The 14,962-nt window shown below is 41.5% G+C and overlaps 1 protein-coding gene across 2 annotated transcripts; it reads right to left on the minus strand.

Annotated features, from left to right (window-relative positions):
* Window positions 1-622: 622 nt before the first annotated feature.
* tubgcp3 (tubulin gamma complex component 3) lies at window positions 623-13,887 on the minus strand. Of its 2 annotated transcripts, XM_014970154.2 has the most exons (24): window positions 13,692-13,887; window positions 12,224-12,331; window positions 11,777-11,844; window positions 11,626-11,703; window positions 11,339-11,547; window positions 10,572-10,750; window positions 9,981-10,099; window positions 8,993-9,118; window positions 8,837-8,905; window positions 8,632-8,764; window positions 8,392-8,558; window positions 7,336-7,446; window positions 7,118-7,226; window positions 6,178-6,367; window positions 5,952-6,087; window positions 5,795-5,863; window positions 5,582-5,717; window positions 4,798-4,886; window positions 4,457-4,588; window positions 4,240-4,380; window positions 3,198-3,314; window positions 3,015-3,109; window positions 2,737-2,752; window positions 623-2,555 (listed from the first exon to the last, which is right to left on the minus strand). In XM_014970154.2, the coding sequence occupies exons 1-24, from the start codon at window positions 13,765-13,767 to the stop codon at window positions 2,484-2,486; spliced, it is 2,745 nt and encodes a 914-aa protein (XP_014825640.1). In that variant the 5' UTR covers window positions 13,768-13,887; the 3' UTR covers window positions 623-2,483. The 2 variants fall into 2 exon arrangements, with proteins under 2 accessions (XP_014825640.1, XP_014825653.1); XM_014970167.2 differs by lacking the exon at window positions 2,737-2,752.
* Between the last annotated feature and the right edge of the window lie 1,075 nt (window positions 13,888-14,962).

Genomic DNA, 14,962 nt, shown 5'->3' on the forward strand with positions numbered 1-14,962 from the left:
TCCAATGAAAGCAGATCTATAAACTGATATAATAGTGATAGATTTCAGGGCATCCATTTCTGTTGATTTGATAGATTTCGGTCAATGAAACCAGGGATTTGTGCTGATTACTTCAAGTTAAAACAAAACAAAAACGACCTATTGTGGTTGATCAATTTTGTGGAGGGTTGCACTTATCAGAGGGAAACAAACGGAGAAAATAGTACTTTTATTGTGATAAGTTTTAGTTGATGCTTAATGTAAGTGGTGTGTGAATAACATTCAGGAAATAAATTTTAATTTACAATTTTTTTCAGAGCAGTATATGTGTCTGAGGGGTTTTGATGGCATGCAATGATAAATTTATGCTGCCATTGATGGTTAAATATATTTTTTATATATTGTGATAACTACTATGGAATTGCATTAAAGTGTCTTTATTTGCATAAGACTTAACATGATATTTATGTATTAAAGATACTTTTTATGGGAAGTTCCAATGAAAATAAGAGGACAAGTAAGGATTGGAAACTTTTAATGTAGTTACTTCTGTCCTACTGCCAGCAGGTGGCAGTATAAGTCAAAAAACCAAATCACACAGCATCATCTCAAGGACTGTGCAGAAACATTTAAGCAATGAGACTTTTTTTGTTGAAAAAAATACATTTTATTAAAGAAGTAGGGTGGATTATTCCCAACATTTACATTACTTTACGAGCTACCCAATGAATTTACAGGACCAGACAGCGTACAAGTCCTGACCCCAGTTCAGTCAGGTTACGCACTTCAGAGAAATGTCTGCACCTTACCAAAGTTTACCTGCTCTGATGGGGGCGAAGAGGGAAATGTGACTATTACCAAAAACCTGAAATAGTTCCTCCAGCTGCAGAAGTAAAAGATTTGTCACCGAACGGCAGTGCTGTCGAACACGTACCGCTCTGCACCAAACGAACTGCTACTGTTGAAATACTGAAGAGAAACATGAGCTGTTGAAGCAAGTTTTTAAACCATCCCTGACGTCGGATCGCGGCTCCCTCACTTCGCGATCTACATTCGAGACGTATCTTGAGTAAATGTGGCGAACCTAACTTAAATGCTCGATTATCACAGCTGGAATAGACGTGCTTCTAAAAAATATGCTGTCCAAGTAAACATTTTCTGACAAATACTTATTTAGACCATTGATTATTTTTTTTGTTTATGTAGAAATATGTACAATTTAAAAAAGAAACAGTTCCTGTGGTGACGAGATGTGAGGTTGTTGTGGTTGTTGTTTTTTTGACGATTGTATTTAATGATAAGCCTCTGAGAAGGAAGGAACATTTACAGTTTAAAATGAAAAGGAAAGAAACACATTTAAAATACAAATTAAGTCATTCCAGATTCCCTATTTGGTAGAAAAAAAACTATAAATAAATAAATTATGAATACTATTTCAATGGATTAATTTTGCCCTTACGTTCTCTGTAAATCCGAGGGTGTATCACTTGTGTGTCTTAAATCTCACGTGATTGTGAACAAGCTAACCTGACAGTGATCAGCTTTCAAAAGGGCATACATCACTATGTTTTTTTTTATTGAGGAGGAATTCATAGTTCGGCTGTTTACTTCCATGTTTTCTGCACAGATCAAATTCTTCCATCAGTACAGACACTATGCTGTCATCTAGTTAAACAACTGGTTCCTATTTTGAACTAATTATTCAAAAGACTCTGTTAACATGAGAAAAATATTTGTCTTGAAAAAAGGGGGGGGAAAAATTTAGAAAAGCTGGTTGTAATTTGTTTCACACTTTAAATATCTTATTTGCTTTGACTCTATAAATATGATATCCGCCCTTTTAAGAGGAAGTGAAAAATATTGCAATCAGATCCTGATTGTAAATAAAACATCCCCAGTTTGTTCCTTCAGCTTCTGCTTGGTTGTTTGGTTTTCTCCAAACTACTAAAACTTTGTTTAGAAAAAAACAACAACAAAAAAAAAACAAAAAACTCCTGACAGATTTACTGAAGAATAGTACTAACAGTTAATAGATTGTATTATTTTAATATTCCTCTATGAAAACAAAAATGGAAAAGAAATGCACCTCAGATTCAAATTGGTCGCCCTCTAGTGGGAAGACAGAAAGCCACATGTGGTTCCACATGTGCTTCAACACATCCATACACTTTTCTTTTACACTATGTACAGACGTGTGTGTTGGGACTGGACTTGGCAACCAGGCTGAGAAACAGTTTTCCCTCCTTTAGTAAGGCATGCCATGTGAGGTGACCTGGACATCTCGGTCGGACGGCTGCGTCTTTCATCTCTCACTCAAACTAAAATCGATTTTTTTTTTTTTTTTTGCAGAATTCTCATATCAAGCCCAGATCCTGTCAGGGTTGGTCTGCTCCAGATGTTTTTCCCCTTCCATGGCGTCTCCAGAGCGGTGGGTGGAGGTGGCCTGTGTGTGAGGTCACACCTTGTGCTGCGATGGGAAGCGTCGGCCGTCTGAGCTGCGGCCCTCACGTCAGATGTTTGACAGACGGCGCCCTCTGGTGGCGCCTAGCGACGCCCGCAGCCTCGGCTCTCTGGCCCTGATAGAAAATTCAATCAGAAAATTTGGAAAAGTGGTTCAGCTGCTGAAAACTTTGAGGTAAACGCACACACATCTCTTCTCAAGTAATCGACTATTGGGCATTTTATATTTTCCCAATAGGGCAAAAAAAAATCTACCTAAAGTGTGCTGCTGTTGCTCTAAGAGCCCTTCAGCCTCACCTGACTCCTCGCTCCTCTGTCGGTCAGTTGAAAAAAGGAAACACAAGTGAAATTAAAAAAAAAAAAAAAAAAAAAAAGCTAGGTGTAAAACAGAAACTTCCCCACACTCCCTGATCCCTAAGGTGTTGTGTGTGTGTGTGTGTGCGTGTGTGTGTGTGTGTGTGTGTGTGTGTGTGTGTGTGACTTTGTTTCAATTAGGAGATAGAACTGATTTCAAAATCAGTAAATCTACGTTTACAGCTGTAAACGTGGATTAGTTTGGGATTCAGCAGTCGGACCTGTAGTGCTCGTTGAAGTCCAGCCTGAAACTGAGGAAGCGCAGACTCTCGTCTGAACTGGTCATCAGCAGCACTAGGAACTGCTGGACGATGCTCTGAACAGAAGGAAGCAGGAAGAAGTCATTAGCTGCTGGATTACCCAAACGTGGAGTCGGATCTACGACGGGGAAAATCAAACAGAACCTGGTAGAAGTGGGTGAGGATTCGAAGCTGGGATCGCATCTTCGGTATGGTGTCCTGAAACTCCTGAATCCGCCTCTTCTCTTCCGCTTCCTGTTCTGCCGTCACGCCCCATTCGCCCTGAACCAGCCGACAAGACATCAGTCCTGATGGGATACTTCACTGTGCACGGGCAATTCAACGGATAACTTCTTAAAAATCTCTTAAGCGCTGCAGATTTAACTTTTAACATGTTATTTACTTTACATGATAGATTTTGTTTTTGGAGCACAATGGCATCCCAAAAAAAAGCTTTTGAGCTTTAGAGTTTATGACCACTGATGACCTGGAACTGTCATTGGATGTATGGAAGTCTGGTAGTGACAAAAAATAAATGAATAAATAAAAATCAGAGGATATATTTTGGTAGTTTTGATTTTTATTTTTATTTTTTTTTTCAGTAAAATATGCCTACATTTTACACTCTTGAACTGGATTCAAATATTGCGATTTTTATTGGGGGGGTTTATAACTGGATAAAAAAACATCTGTATTTAATTTTTTTTTTTAAAAATAAGCAATTTTAGATAATAAAAATAAGTTAAAGTTAAGATACAAAATTCCTGAGTTTTGTAGATGGTGCCAAGCTTTACCAAGAGCAAAAAAAAAATCCTAGGAACTTTTTTTTTTACTAAAATTTCTGTAAATTTGCTTTAGTTATTAGTTAACTTATTTATATTTTTAAATAGTTTATATACTGTATAACGCAAAAAAAAAAAAAAATCAAATAATTTTATGTTCCATCTTTTTCTCTGAAACTACAGCAGCTGTAGTGACTCTTACAGGTCTGATGGAGTCGCCCAAATGTTAGTTATGCCTTTATCTTAAAATAAATCTAATTTAGTTTTTCTCAGCAATATCAAACATACTCCAGGAACCCTGTGGTGCTCATGAGGTTACCATCATTCTTGCACATTTAGAGCATTGATGTACCCATTCCTTTTTTTTTTGTTTTAAACGGGGAATATCTTCCCAAATAAAGGCACGTCTGTGTGTTTCATCTCACCTCCTCCTCCCTCTGCCGCTTCTTCTCCTCAAACTGCAGCCGCAGGGTGAGCTCCTCCAGCGCCGAGCGGTACAGGGAGTCCTGCGCGTTCTGAAACTCGATAATTTGGTCAAATATGGCCCTCAGCTGGTTCAAAAGGGACTAGGCGGAGAGATAAAAGCAGGAATGAGTCAAACGGCGGGGAGGAAATGGAACGGAGTAGAAAACGCTGCGTCACCCTGCTGTTGTTGTCCAGCAGACATCTGGAGATGATGGTGTCCAGGAAGACGTCGTGGGCAGCGATGATGTGGTCGAGGTCCTGGGCCTGCTGGACTTTGTTCCACAGCTCGTCCCATGAGCACTCCAGCACCTACACACACACACACGTACAGTTTATAGGAGTAAAGTTGGGCATTCGTAACGTGACAACGATGCACAACTCATGCTTCCACAACTTCTTTTAATATTTAAAATCCACTTAATGAACAACGTGATTATTTCGAAGCAACACATCCGTCTGCAGCCGCCGGTTTTCTCTCTTGCAGAGCATTGCGGCGGCAGCAGCGCTAATGGTCTGACCTCGAAGGTGATGTAGTACTGCATCTGGTGGATGAAGTGAACCATTTCAGAGGCCAGGATGTGACACTGGTGCAGCACACCGGAGAGCTCTGGAGGGCGACGGAGGACAGGACAGGTACAGACAAATGACCAAACTGAAGGCCGACGGGAAGTCAAAACAAGGTTAAATTAATCAATTACACAAAAAATAAATAAACTCAAATGAGTGTGATAAATTCCAGTCTAATATTTTTGGAAGAGCAGTCTTGTTTACAGTCTCAGTTATGTTTTCGGCTGCATGTTTTGTTTGTTTGTTTTTTTGTTGAGTGTTCTTGAAATCAAAGTTTATTGGTCAGGGAGCAAACACGCAATGCGTTACTAGGAAACGGCCTCGAAACAACAATATTATCGTTCAGTAATTTGTGGGACAATTTATCATCCCGCAAACTTTTGTTACGGTGACAGACCTGCGCCTTGTTAAAGAATCTGCTTCGCACTTTTTAAAGCTTGTTTTGTTTTTTACATTTCTTAAATCAACAGTTAATATATGTGATAATATCCTGGTAGATGTCTGAGGGCATCAGTAAAGAATAAAACGCATTAATGCCTCGGGTAGTTTAGCACGGTTTTATGTGCATGTGAAGTGCTGGTCGAATTCTTAAAGAGCATTAGCCTTCAAAACAAAGTATAAAGAGTATTTGGGCGGGATTGTGTGTGTGTGTGTGTGTGTGTGTGTGTGGGTGTGTGTGTGTGTGTGTGTGTGTGTGGGGGTGTGTGTGTGTGTGTGTGTGTGAGTGTAAGGTACCAGGCATGGTTTTGAGCAGCTTGGCGTTGCACATCTGTCCCTTCCAGATGTCGGTCAGTGTGTACTCCATTCGCTTGGCCCTCCACAGGAAGTTAAACACTCTGAGGTAGTGGCCCATACACTCTCTGGTGAACACCTGATGACCAGAAAGACACACATCTTAGAAGCGAGTTAACGTTTGATCAATAACTGATTTTCAGAGATGGGCGTTACTGTTGCAATGGGTCCATCGACGTGATAATCCAGACTGAAAACGTCCCAGCCCGTATCACCAGGAGACACCTGAAGGCGAAACGTAGACACAGCGCCACCCGTCGGCAAGAATCTAAAAGAAATGTTTGGATTTCTCGCGGCGAGAACGCAGCGGCACCTCCAGCAGGCGAACGTCCAGCCTCTTTAGGATCTCCGAGTTGTCAAACTGCGCGTTGGTGGCCCTGACCGCCGTCTCCAAGATGCCGGTCAGGTTGTGCTGGTACAGCGTGGTGGCAGGACGGGCGAGCTCGGGTCTGCCAAGAAACGACACGGTTACAACCCCCACGTCCCCGGCTGGACCGCTGGGATGGTTTGATCGTTACGGAAGGCGGGGAAGGTCAGACTTTAGCAGGTCCATGAGGTGCCTGATGAAGTCGCCCTGGCCCAGCAGCAGGTATCTCCTCATGGCCTGCAGGTGCTCCAGCAGCAGGTAGTTGCGGTTCAGGACGTCCAGCAGGTATTTGCTGGTGTCGAAGTACGCCGCGTCGATTTTCTCCTGAAAAGCTCCTTCCAGGTCCGACAGCAGCTCCGCAGCTGCAGGAGAACGAGAGACGAGAGTCAGATCCAGGCATCGACGACGCTCCACACCGAAGTCTTAACTCAAAACTAGCAATATGCATTTATAAAAGCACTTTTCGTTACACTCAGGTTTAGTTGCAAAACATATTTAAGCAATTTACGTGATTAAAAACGCCAAGAAACAAAAAAAAAAACCCGTTAAATTACAAAGACAAGTATCGAAAAGCTGTAATCCAAAAGTGGACTTATCAGATGATGTATGAACTGATAAACAAAACAGAAGGTAGTATCCTTGACTGGATTTCCAGTCAAACGGATCAATGTTTTCTGCGGTACACCTGCGTGTTGCGCAGGAAAAGCTGCAGATCAAACCGAGTCTGGATCAATGAATCCTGGTCTGGCCTCCGCAGCCAGAAGGGCAGAAGGACGAAGCCGGTGAGTCGTAAAAGCATCGATCCCTGCCAGTCCACTAACATTGGTCAATATGACCATCAATACAGAGTGGACACTGATGTCATTAGCATCCCTGACTCCCACAACAACACTGGAGAGTTCAATACTTACAGTGCTGTGAAAAAGTATTTAGTCCCTTTATAACGCATTTTTTCAGTTTTTTTCTTTCTTTTTTTTTGTCACGCTTATCAAAAATAAATCAAAGGAAAAATATTATTTTAGATATTTGATCAGAAATATTTAAGTATGAGAGGAGGAAAAAAAAAAGGAGCAAGAACAGAAGAAGAAATCTGGACGAAGCGAGAGCGTCACCATCTTTCGGCGTGTCGGCAGGTTTGGACGCCGGGGTGATTTTGCCCGGTGGCGTTCTGTCATGACAAACTTGATGCAGGAAGTTGATGGATTTGCCAATCAGCAGGACCTAAGAATACAAAATACATAAATAAAAGAAGATGACTGGTTCTTGTGGAGATTCTCTGCCGTTTCCATGGCGTCGTGTCTTTCGTCACGGAGGCCTGTGGAGCGTCTACCTTGCGAGCCTGGTCCATGGTGATGAACGAGGGGATCATCGACTTCCTGAGGGAGTATTTGTCGTGCCACAGACGATCCGTCTTCACATTTGGGTCTGATGCCACAAAGAACTACAAGCAAACAACAAGATTAAAAGAGGAGAGATTCTTTTGAAGCCTTTGTACACAAAGATTAACTGTATTGTGGTTTAGAAAACATCACCTGCCCACGAGAAAGTCTGTTTTTAAAGAGTATTTTGCAAAATTTAACATGTTTTATGGTATTTCCGTGATATCCAAAGTAAAGTGGTGCATAATGGTGGAGTGAAAAGAAAGCAAAAAGACATTAACTTTTATTTTTTACGTAATTTATAACACAGTTACTCCGCAAAAACTCAAAATCTTACCAAGTTTTTTTTTTTATCTAGTATCTATTGCAAATATGTTAAACTAGACAAAAATACTGGGTTTTTTTTAAGTCAATTTGCTTATTCTAATATATATCCATATTAGATTTTTCAACTTACATTTTTATTGGGATTTGATTTAGCTCCACTCACCAGTTCCGATCTAAAAAAAAATAACTTAAAATATTTTTCTAAAAGTCACAACGCGTTACATTTTTCATGTCTTATCAACCGTTACTGTAGCGACCGTGTGAGGCCTCCTGGGTGATTTTTACTCTGAAAGGTTTAACAATTTAATTTGGGCCGTTTTAAACACACAGCACTAAAATCCATTCCAGCGCAACAGATAACTGTGAATCCATAAATAACCATGCGAGAGAGGCTGAGGGGAGGTGAAAAGGAGACGCATCCATCATGGTGGTCTCCATTACGCCGCTCTCATCAGTTCTCGTTTAAGAGGCGGTCGTTCTCGTTCTGCCCTCTCCAGCTCCACCTAATGCTGCCGTTCGTTGGGGTCAAACATCAGCGCGTTTGAAGGGAACAATGTTCCCGAAACAAGCCATAAACTCTTAACGAGTTTTTTTTTTTTTTTTCAAAACGACCTCGTTAAGCGCGGCGTTCAGGACCGTTTCAGTACACCGATCAGACCCAAAACAGGAAACAACCGCACCTCGTGGTACGTGTCCTCCAGCTCTCCGTCGTATATCCACCTGTAGAGGAAATTGAGAATGGGGTGGGAGACGAGGCTGAGGATGTGCTGGACCAGCGCTCTCATCTGCGGGTCTCCCGTCTTCCCGTAGGCGTGAACCGCGGAGGCCAGCTCTCCTCCCTTGCGACCTGCAGACACGCGCGGATCCGGTCACGTAACGATGAACGCGCCGCATGAAGCCGCAGGAGGAACCCGACCCACCTTGGCAGTAGTCAACGAGGGCCGCCAGCGTTTTGAGTCGCACTTTGGGGTCGTACATCCAGACGAGGAGCCTCCTCAGCGTCAAGCTGCTCTCTGTGCACATGCTCACACCCTGCTCGTCCTCCACCTGCAACTAAAACCGCACAAACATCAACGACACGGCGATGTCAGAGACGCTCCACACGCAGTCGGTCTGCGCGTTTACCTGTGAGTGGAGGACGGAGAGAAGCCTGTAGTATTCCTTCAGCTCCTGATGAAGCGACGCGCAGAAGCTCTGCACGGTTCGGCATTAATGGAGGATTAGCAAAGAAGGAGAAACACAGGAAGGACAAAAACAAACGCAATGCAAACCCAAACACACCTGGCCCACCAGTCCAAAGGCCCGGTCCAGGGTTCTGGCGTCGGTGTACTTCCTGACTTTGTTGTGGAGCCAGCCGAGTTCAGACAGTCTGCTGCTGGTGTCCCTCAGGGACTTGCATAGCACCACCTGGAGAGGCAAAAGCATATCAAGTTGATATCACAGATTTAGCTTCACCCTGTTCAATTTCACTACAGTAATCTTATGGTTTTGCATTTTAAGCACAAAAATGTTTATTTTCTACTTTTAAAAAATAATTTTTTCCTTTTTTTTTTGCATCATTTAATGTATATCTAATGTGTATAAAGGCTTAGGGGGTTAAGTGAAAAATCTGTAGGATAGTAATATAACATTACTTATCATTTATTATAACATTTGAGTAAGTAGGTCTGTGTTGCCTTTGCAGTCGATGAGTCTTTTGTTATACATTTACCTTGAGCAGGTAATGAGCATTAATGGAGAGCTAAAAATTACTGCAGCTTCCATCGAGCGGCCAGTAATACCTCAGAATGCCCACTAAGCATCAACAGAACGGTTTCCCAGCAGGAGCGCAGTTCACATTTAATGACGCATTAAATTTTCATCTGCTTAACAAATCCTTTTATCTGGGAAGCTTTGCGCAGAGGTTAAGTAGGAGAAAAACCCCTGTCCAAAATACCTCTGTCCTTGGCTAATTTATTTACGCCTCCTGTGGGAGTGTGTCCTGATGGAGCACATCGACCAGAGGCCTATGTTTAGTCCCACTGAAAGAAAACGGAACCAGTCCCACCCGCAGCCTCCGCATCGACGGCATGACAACAAAAGCGGCAGGAGACAGGAGGGAAACAAAATAAATCAAAAGAAGAGAAAACAAAACAAGAGACGTTGACGATCGGCCTGCTGAAGCGCCATCAACAATCATCTGATCCCATCGTCCCACTCTGAATGTCGCGTCCAGATCTCCTGACCAGCTGAGGAATTTCAGCTTCACGACTTTCAAACGCTGGCCTACCTTGCTGTCTATTTTGTAGCCGTTGTCCTGGGCGTTCATCTTGATGAACTTGCCATCTATTCCCTGGAAGACGTAGAGGATGTCCCGCACCAGCGCCGCCTCGTTAACCTCACCTGCAGCTGCAGAAGAAGAAGACGACTGGTCAAAACTGGAGATGCGATTTAAAACAAAAACGTTGAGACAAAATACAAAAAAAAAAAAAAAAATTGGTCTTAACAACTTAAGGCACGTCTGCTTGAGAATAATATTTTAAATGTTTATTGCCACACAATTATATTTTAAAAACTAAAAGTTCTCGCTGCAAAAACTTGGAAAGTTACATTTCTGGTGTTGCAACAGAAGTGGGCCAAGCAGAGACCTCCCCAGCACGTGCAGCCCTCTACTTCATGTTGCAGAGACATTTTGGGATTATATTCCTTAGGGATTAGTGACGCCAATGGTTATTTCTGTTTTTCTTTAGTCTGCCTCTGTGAGTTAAATTACTACCACAGTGACATCAATAACTACTTCCAAACAATACTTAATGCTTTAATAAAATAGAAAACAAATCTTGGTCTTTATTAGTTTTGTGTCTTTGTTCACATGACTCACCGGCTGCATCGCCATCTCTGCGAGGTCGGACCGGTCTGATGGTCGGCACTTGTGGCCCGACTGGTGGCCGGGTTGTGGGCGGAGCCAAGATGGCTGAAGGGGAGGAGCTTATAGGGAGCACCCAGGCTAACCGTGAGCCTAGCGTCTGAGTAACTGCAGCTGCAGACTGGGAAGGTTGACTGGAACACACAAAAAAGGTTCTGGTTTGTACTGGAAATAATCTGAAGCTGTGTTGGGAATACTTATTGAGTTGGTTGCCAAAAGAAAATGGAAAAATACTCGAATGCGGCAAAGTAGCCATGGGTTTTTTGGTTGAGAAATGTTTATTTTAAGTCATTTTTGAATTTATTATTATTATAAAGGAACCCTGACATAAATCTAACAGAGTTCTCCTATCTAATTTCTTGCGAAACATGAAATAATCTCCTTCCATTTGCATCACTTTGCACCATTAAGGTGTAGCCATATATTTCAGACTGGAAAACCTTGTTGTCGCTCCTTCCTAATTAAAAAGTGAGCCCAGAGTGTTTACTGGTCACTTTTTGACTGAAGGTCTCCTGAATCATTAATGAGAGCAAATGGAGGTGAAATGGCCTTCAGGTGCCTCATAAACTTGTTATAACATCTCAGGGCTAAGAGGTGAGAGCTAATTGGTTCTCCTTCTATCTCGACTTTTATAGAAACATCAGATTAACAACTGTGTTCTACTGGAAGCCTCTTAGGTGAGGTGTAAAGACAACGGGTGAAGCGTGAACATCAAACCTCACCCAGCCAGCAGTGGCGGCGGCGTTGGCGTGGGTCCATTCAGCGTGTAGACCCCTAGACTCGAAATCCCGCTGGTCCCAACGCTTCCAGACAGGCCGGCGCCCCTTTCGCCGTAGCTCAGGGCCAAGCTCTGGGGTCGGGTGCAGTAGAACGGGGTGGAGTGGGCGTCCCTGGGAAGGGCTTGGGCAAAAAGCGCCCCGTAGTTTCCAACCTGAGGGAAGCCAGATTCAGCCATCTTTAAATTCACTTTCAGCGTCGGATCGTAAAGCTGTGTGGGCGTTCCTCCTACCCTGCTGGAAGGCTTGCGGGGGTCTTCAGACAGGCTGAGCAGCAGGTAGAGAACCGACCAGCGATGCTTCAGAACAGCCTGACAAAGCAGGAAAACATGGATTAATAGAAATGTTTACAGAGGTTAGCTAAAGCTAACAGGAAACACAAACCTGCGTCTGAAGCTTCCTGTGCAGCTCTGAGAACAGAGCAGCATCTGCTTCTCTCCTCTGCCGCAGCACTGCAAAGGCAACGGAAATCAAAAGACAAGTTTCTGCTGCTGCTGCTGCTTTGTTTGTGTTCTTGGACTTTATTCAAATGTCCAATTTAAAATAACTCAGAAATCAGCAACGTCTCATCGTCTCAGTCTCTGAAGTGCCGAGCTGTTTCTGTTTTATCGTCAGAGCAGATCAATGTGTTCCCGCCAACTGTACTTCATCAGCTACTATACAAGTCCACTGGGATTAGTGGCTGTGGCGCAATAAATGTTTTCCAGCGTAAAAAATGAGAACGCCCACATAATGTGGATTTATTATCCGCTCTGCTTTCAGACAATGTCAAAGAATAGCAATACGTAATGATCTGAAGCTGCCATCATGAACAGTCTGAGCTGCACTTACATTCCTTCTTGATCTTCTCCGACACCAGGAACTCGTCTCGTTCAATGGTGGGGGCGTAGTTGCTGCCGATGACTCGCACGGCATACTGGAACTGGTGGGCGACCTCCGCTGCAGAAACACATGATCGGTTAACAAAAGGGCAGCATGTCATCCAAAAAAGTTTCACCTTATATGTTGATGTTTTTATTTGTTTCTCCACACCTGGACACTCCAAAACCCTCATTTAGCTGCTTCTTCTTCTTTTTTTTTGTTTTAAAGGTTTGTTTGCACTAGAGGCCTTTATTCATTAGTAGCTGGACAAGAAGTAGGGCAGAAAGAGAAGGGAAAGACGGGCAGTAAATGGACCAGGACAGCTGCATTGAGGACTGTGCCCTCAGCACAAATTTGGTCGGTTCAAGTCAATTCATGATTTAAAAAAGCAAAAGCAGAAGAAATCTGTGAGGGCAAAATTATTTTTTTATGCCATGGTTTAATCATACTTCAAATTGGATTTGGTTTCAGTCCAAATCCAAGATTTGTTTATTAAATATCAACTCTACTAAATGGAAAGCTTTAATTCATTTGCTGAAAGGGATAAAGAGAGGATAAGGTAAGGCAAGAGAAAACACCTTCATGGCCATTAATTAGCAAACAGGGTCTTCCTTCAATTTATCCACTTTTTCACATTTTATCCTCAACCTTTTGCATTTGTGCTAAGCAGTGTTTAATACCCTCACACTTATGTGCTGCCTAAGTCAAAGTGTTTAGTTTGTGATTTCTGCATGATAAAATGTAAAAAAGTCAGAGGGTGAATTATTTAAAAGCCACTGTCCACGATGACAGCCTCTGGCGTGGCTGTTTTCTATCCTGCAGGGGCCTGCAGCTAGCAGGGTGCAAGTGCATCCAGAAGCCGCAAACACTTCCAGTTACTCTGCACGATGACTAAAATGTTCACACACTAACAGAGAGCTGGGATACACTAGAAAACAGTCAATCAAAGCCATCAGGGCAGTAAATTACACGAACATCCGAGGAGCGGGATGTGCAGCATCATGAGCGAGCTCGCTACGTGCCGTCTGTCCAGTCGCAGCTACCAGATAATATCTCCAAATCATAAGCATTCATTTTAACATGTTGGTAAATTTTTGATTTTGGAAAAATATATAGACATAAACAAACGCCCATCTTGGTTGATTGCAATCCTCGGCCACTTCAACCGTTTTACGTCGTTAAAACTCAAGAAACCGGCGTGGAAACCCTTTAATTATTCATAAATAATGAGAGATCTGACGTAAAATGTTTACGCCGAAATCCCAAGCCTTCCCCGTCGAATCTCCCGATATATTTGTTGTATGTATGGAGTACAGTTAAAACGCAATACATTTAATTGAAACAAAATGGCAAGTTTTTGAATGGAAATTTGGCTTGGAGCTTCCTTGAAAGATTCAGTGTGGTAATAAGGCGGCCAAGCTAACGTTTATTGACGTACCTTCGCTTTTCCCGGTGATCCTGCAACACAGGCTCTGCAGCAGAACATTGGGCGATTTCTGGTCCAGATTTGCCATCCCGTCCGTGGATACTGTATCTGACGTTTCCCTAAATAAGAAATACGTTAGATGGATGTCAACTAACTGCAGCCTCCCTGTTTTAGCAACGCCATCTTGACAATGCAGGTCAAGCTAGCATGGCACAGGAAGTATGTGACCGAGTTCCTTTCAAAATAACAGCACTGATGCTTAACAATGATTAATAAACAAGCTCAAGAGACTAACATGAATCATTTATAATTGCAGTTCCAAAAACATCATAAAAATTATATAAAAAAACGCAAAATAATTTCAATACTAAATACTTAGTAAAATGTAACCAATTAATAATAGATTAAATGAAATATAAATATACAATATTAAAAATAACTTAAATATTGATTGTATCACATTATTAAATATTAAGTTTCTTTTCAAAGTTGCAAACTTGCTATATGTGCAGAACCACCGAAGTGAAACTCTAACTTACATAAAACAAAGACAAACACAAAAAGTGAAAACACAACATCAAAACAAAATTATATATATATATATATATATATATATATATATATATATATATATATATATATATATATATATATATATATATATATATATATACATGAAGAATTAATCAAAAATGACTAGATGTTTAAACAAGTCAACACAAGTAACACAGACACTGAAAAATAAAATAGAAGCTAATAAAATATAATACTGAATTAAAACAATACCTGCAATCATTTTTAAAGTAATTTTGTCGTTTAAAAAATATATAGATTTTCTGATATATTTTTAATTTAGAGCAGGACTGAAACGTTTGAAAATAAAACAGCATAAACTTCCCCAAATAATGGCATGTTTTAGTATTTGTTTTTTTAAAATCAAATTTCTTGTTGACAGAATTTATTTCGAAGGACAAAAACAAGAAGTAGTTACTGTTATCTTATCTAACTTTACACTAATGATTCATACGAACCCGCCGAAAGCGTCTCCAGGAAACAGACAACGGACATTTTAATGAAAATATTTCCCCCTTGAAACAAAGTAGTGCGGGCTGTGGTTCCGATTTGATCTCAGGCATTTATTTTACAAAATACATTAATTGCAATTTGTTTGGCATATTCCACCTAAAGATACTTAAATAACTGATATTATGAATAATTAAAGTAAAATAAATACAGTCAACATCACAACATCTTAGTGATGTAAGTAGGATTATATTTGCTAA

Source organism: Poecilia mexicana, unplaced genomic scaffold (assembly GCF_051168715.1).
Source record: "Poecilia mexicana isolate PSO_F unplaced genomic scaffold, ASM5116871v1 scaffold_2, whole genome shotgun sequence".
In the NCBI taxonomy this organism is placed as follows: domain Eukaryota; kingdom Metazoa; phylum Chordata; class Actinopteri; order Cyprinodontiformes; family Poeciliidae; genus Poecilia; species Poecilia mexicana.

Bases quoted from the DNA above. Each gene is read 5' to 3' on its own strand.
- tubgcp3 (XM_014970154.2), bottom strand. From the start codon at position 13,767: ATGGCAAATCTGGACCAGAAATCGCCCAATGTTCTGCTGCAGAGCCTG. The intron at 10,100-10,571 runs GTGAGTCATGTG...CTTCTTCTGCAG, and splicing joins CAGAGATGGCGATGCAGCCG to CTGCAGGTGAGGTTAACGAG. The intron at 7,447-8,391 runs GTGCGGTTGTTT...GTTTGCTTGTAG, and splicing joins TGGAGGACACGTACCACGAG to TTCTTTGTGGCATCAGACCC.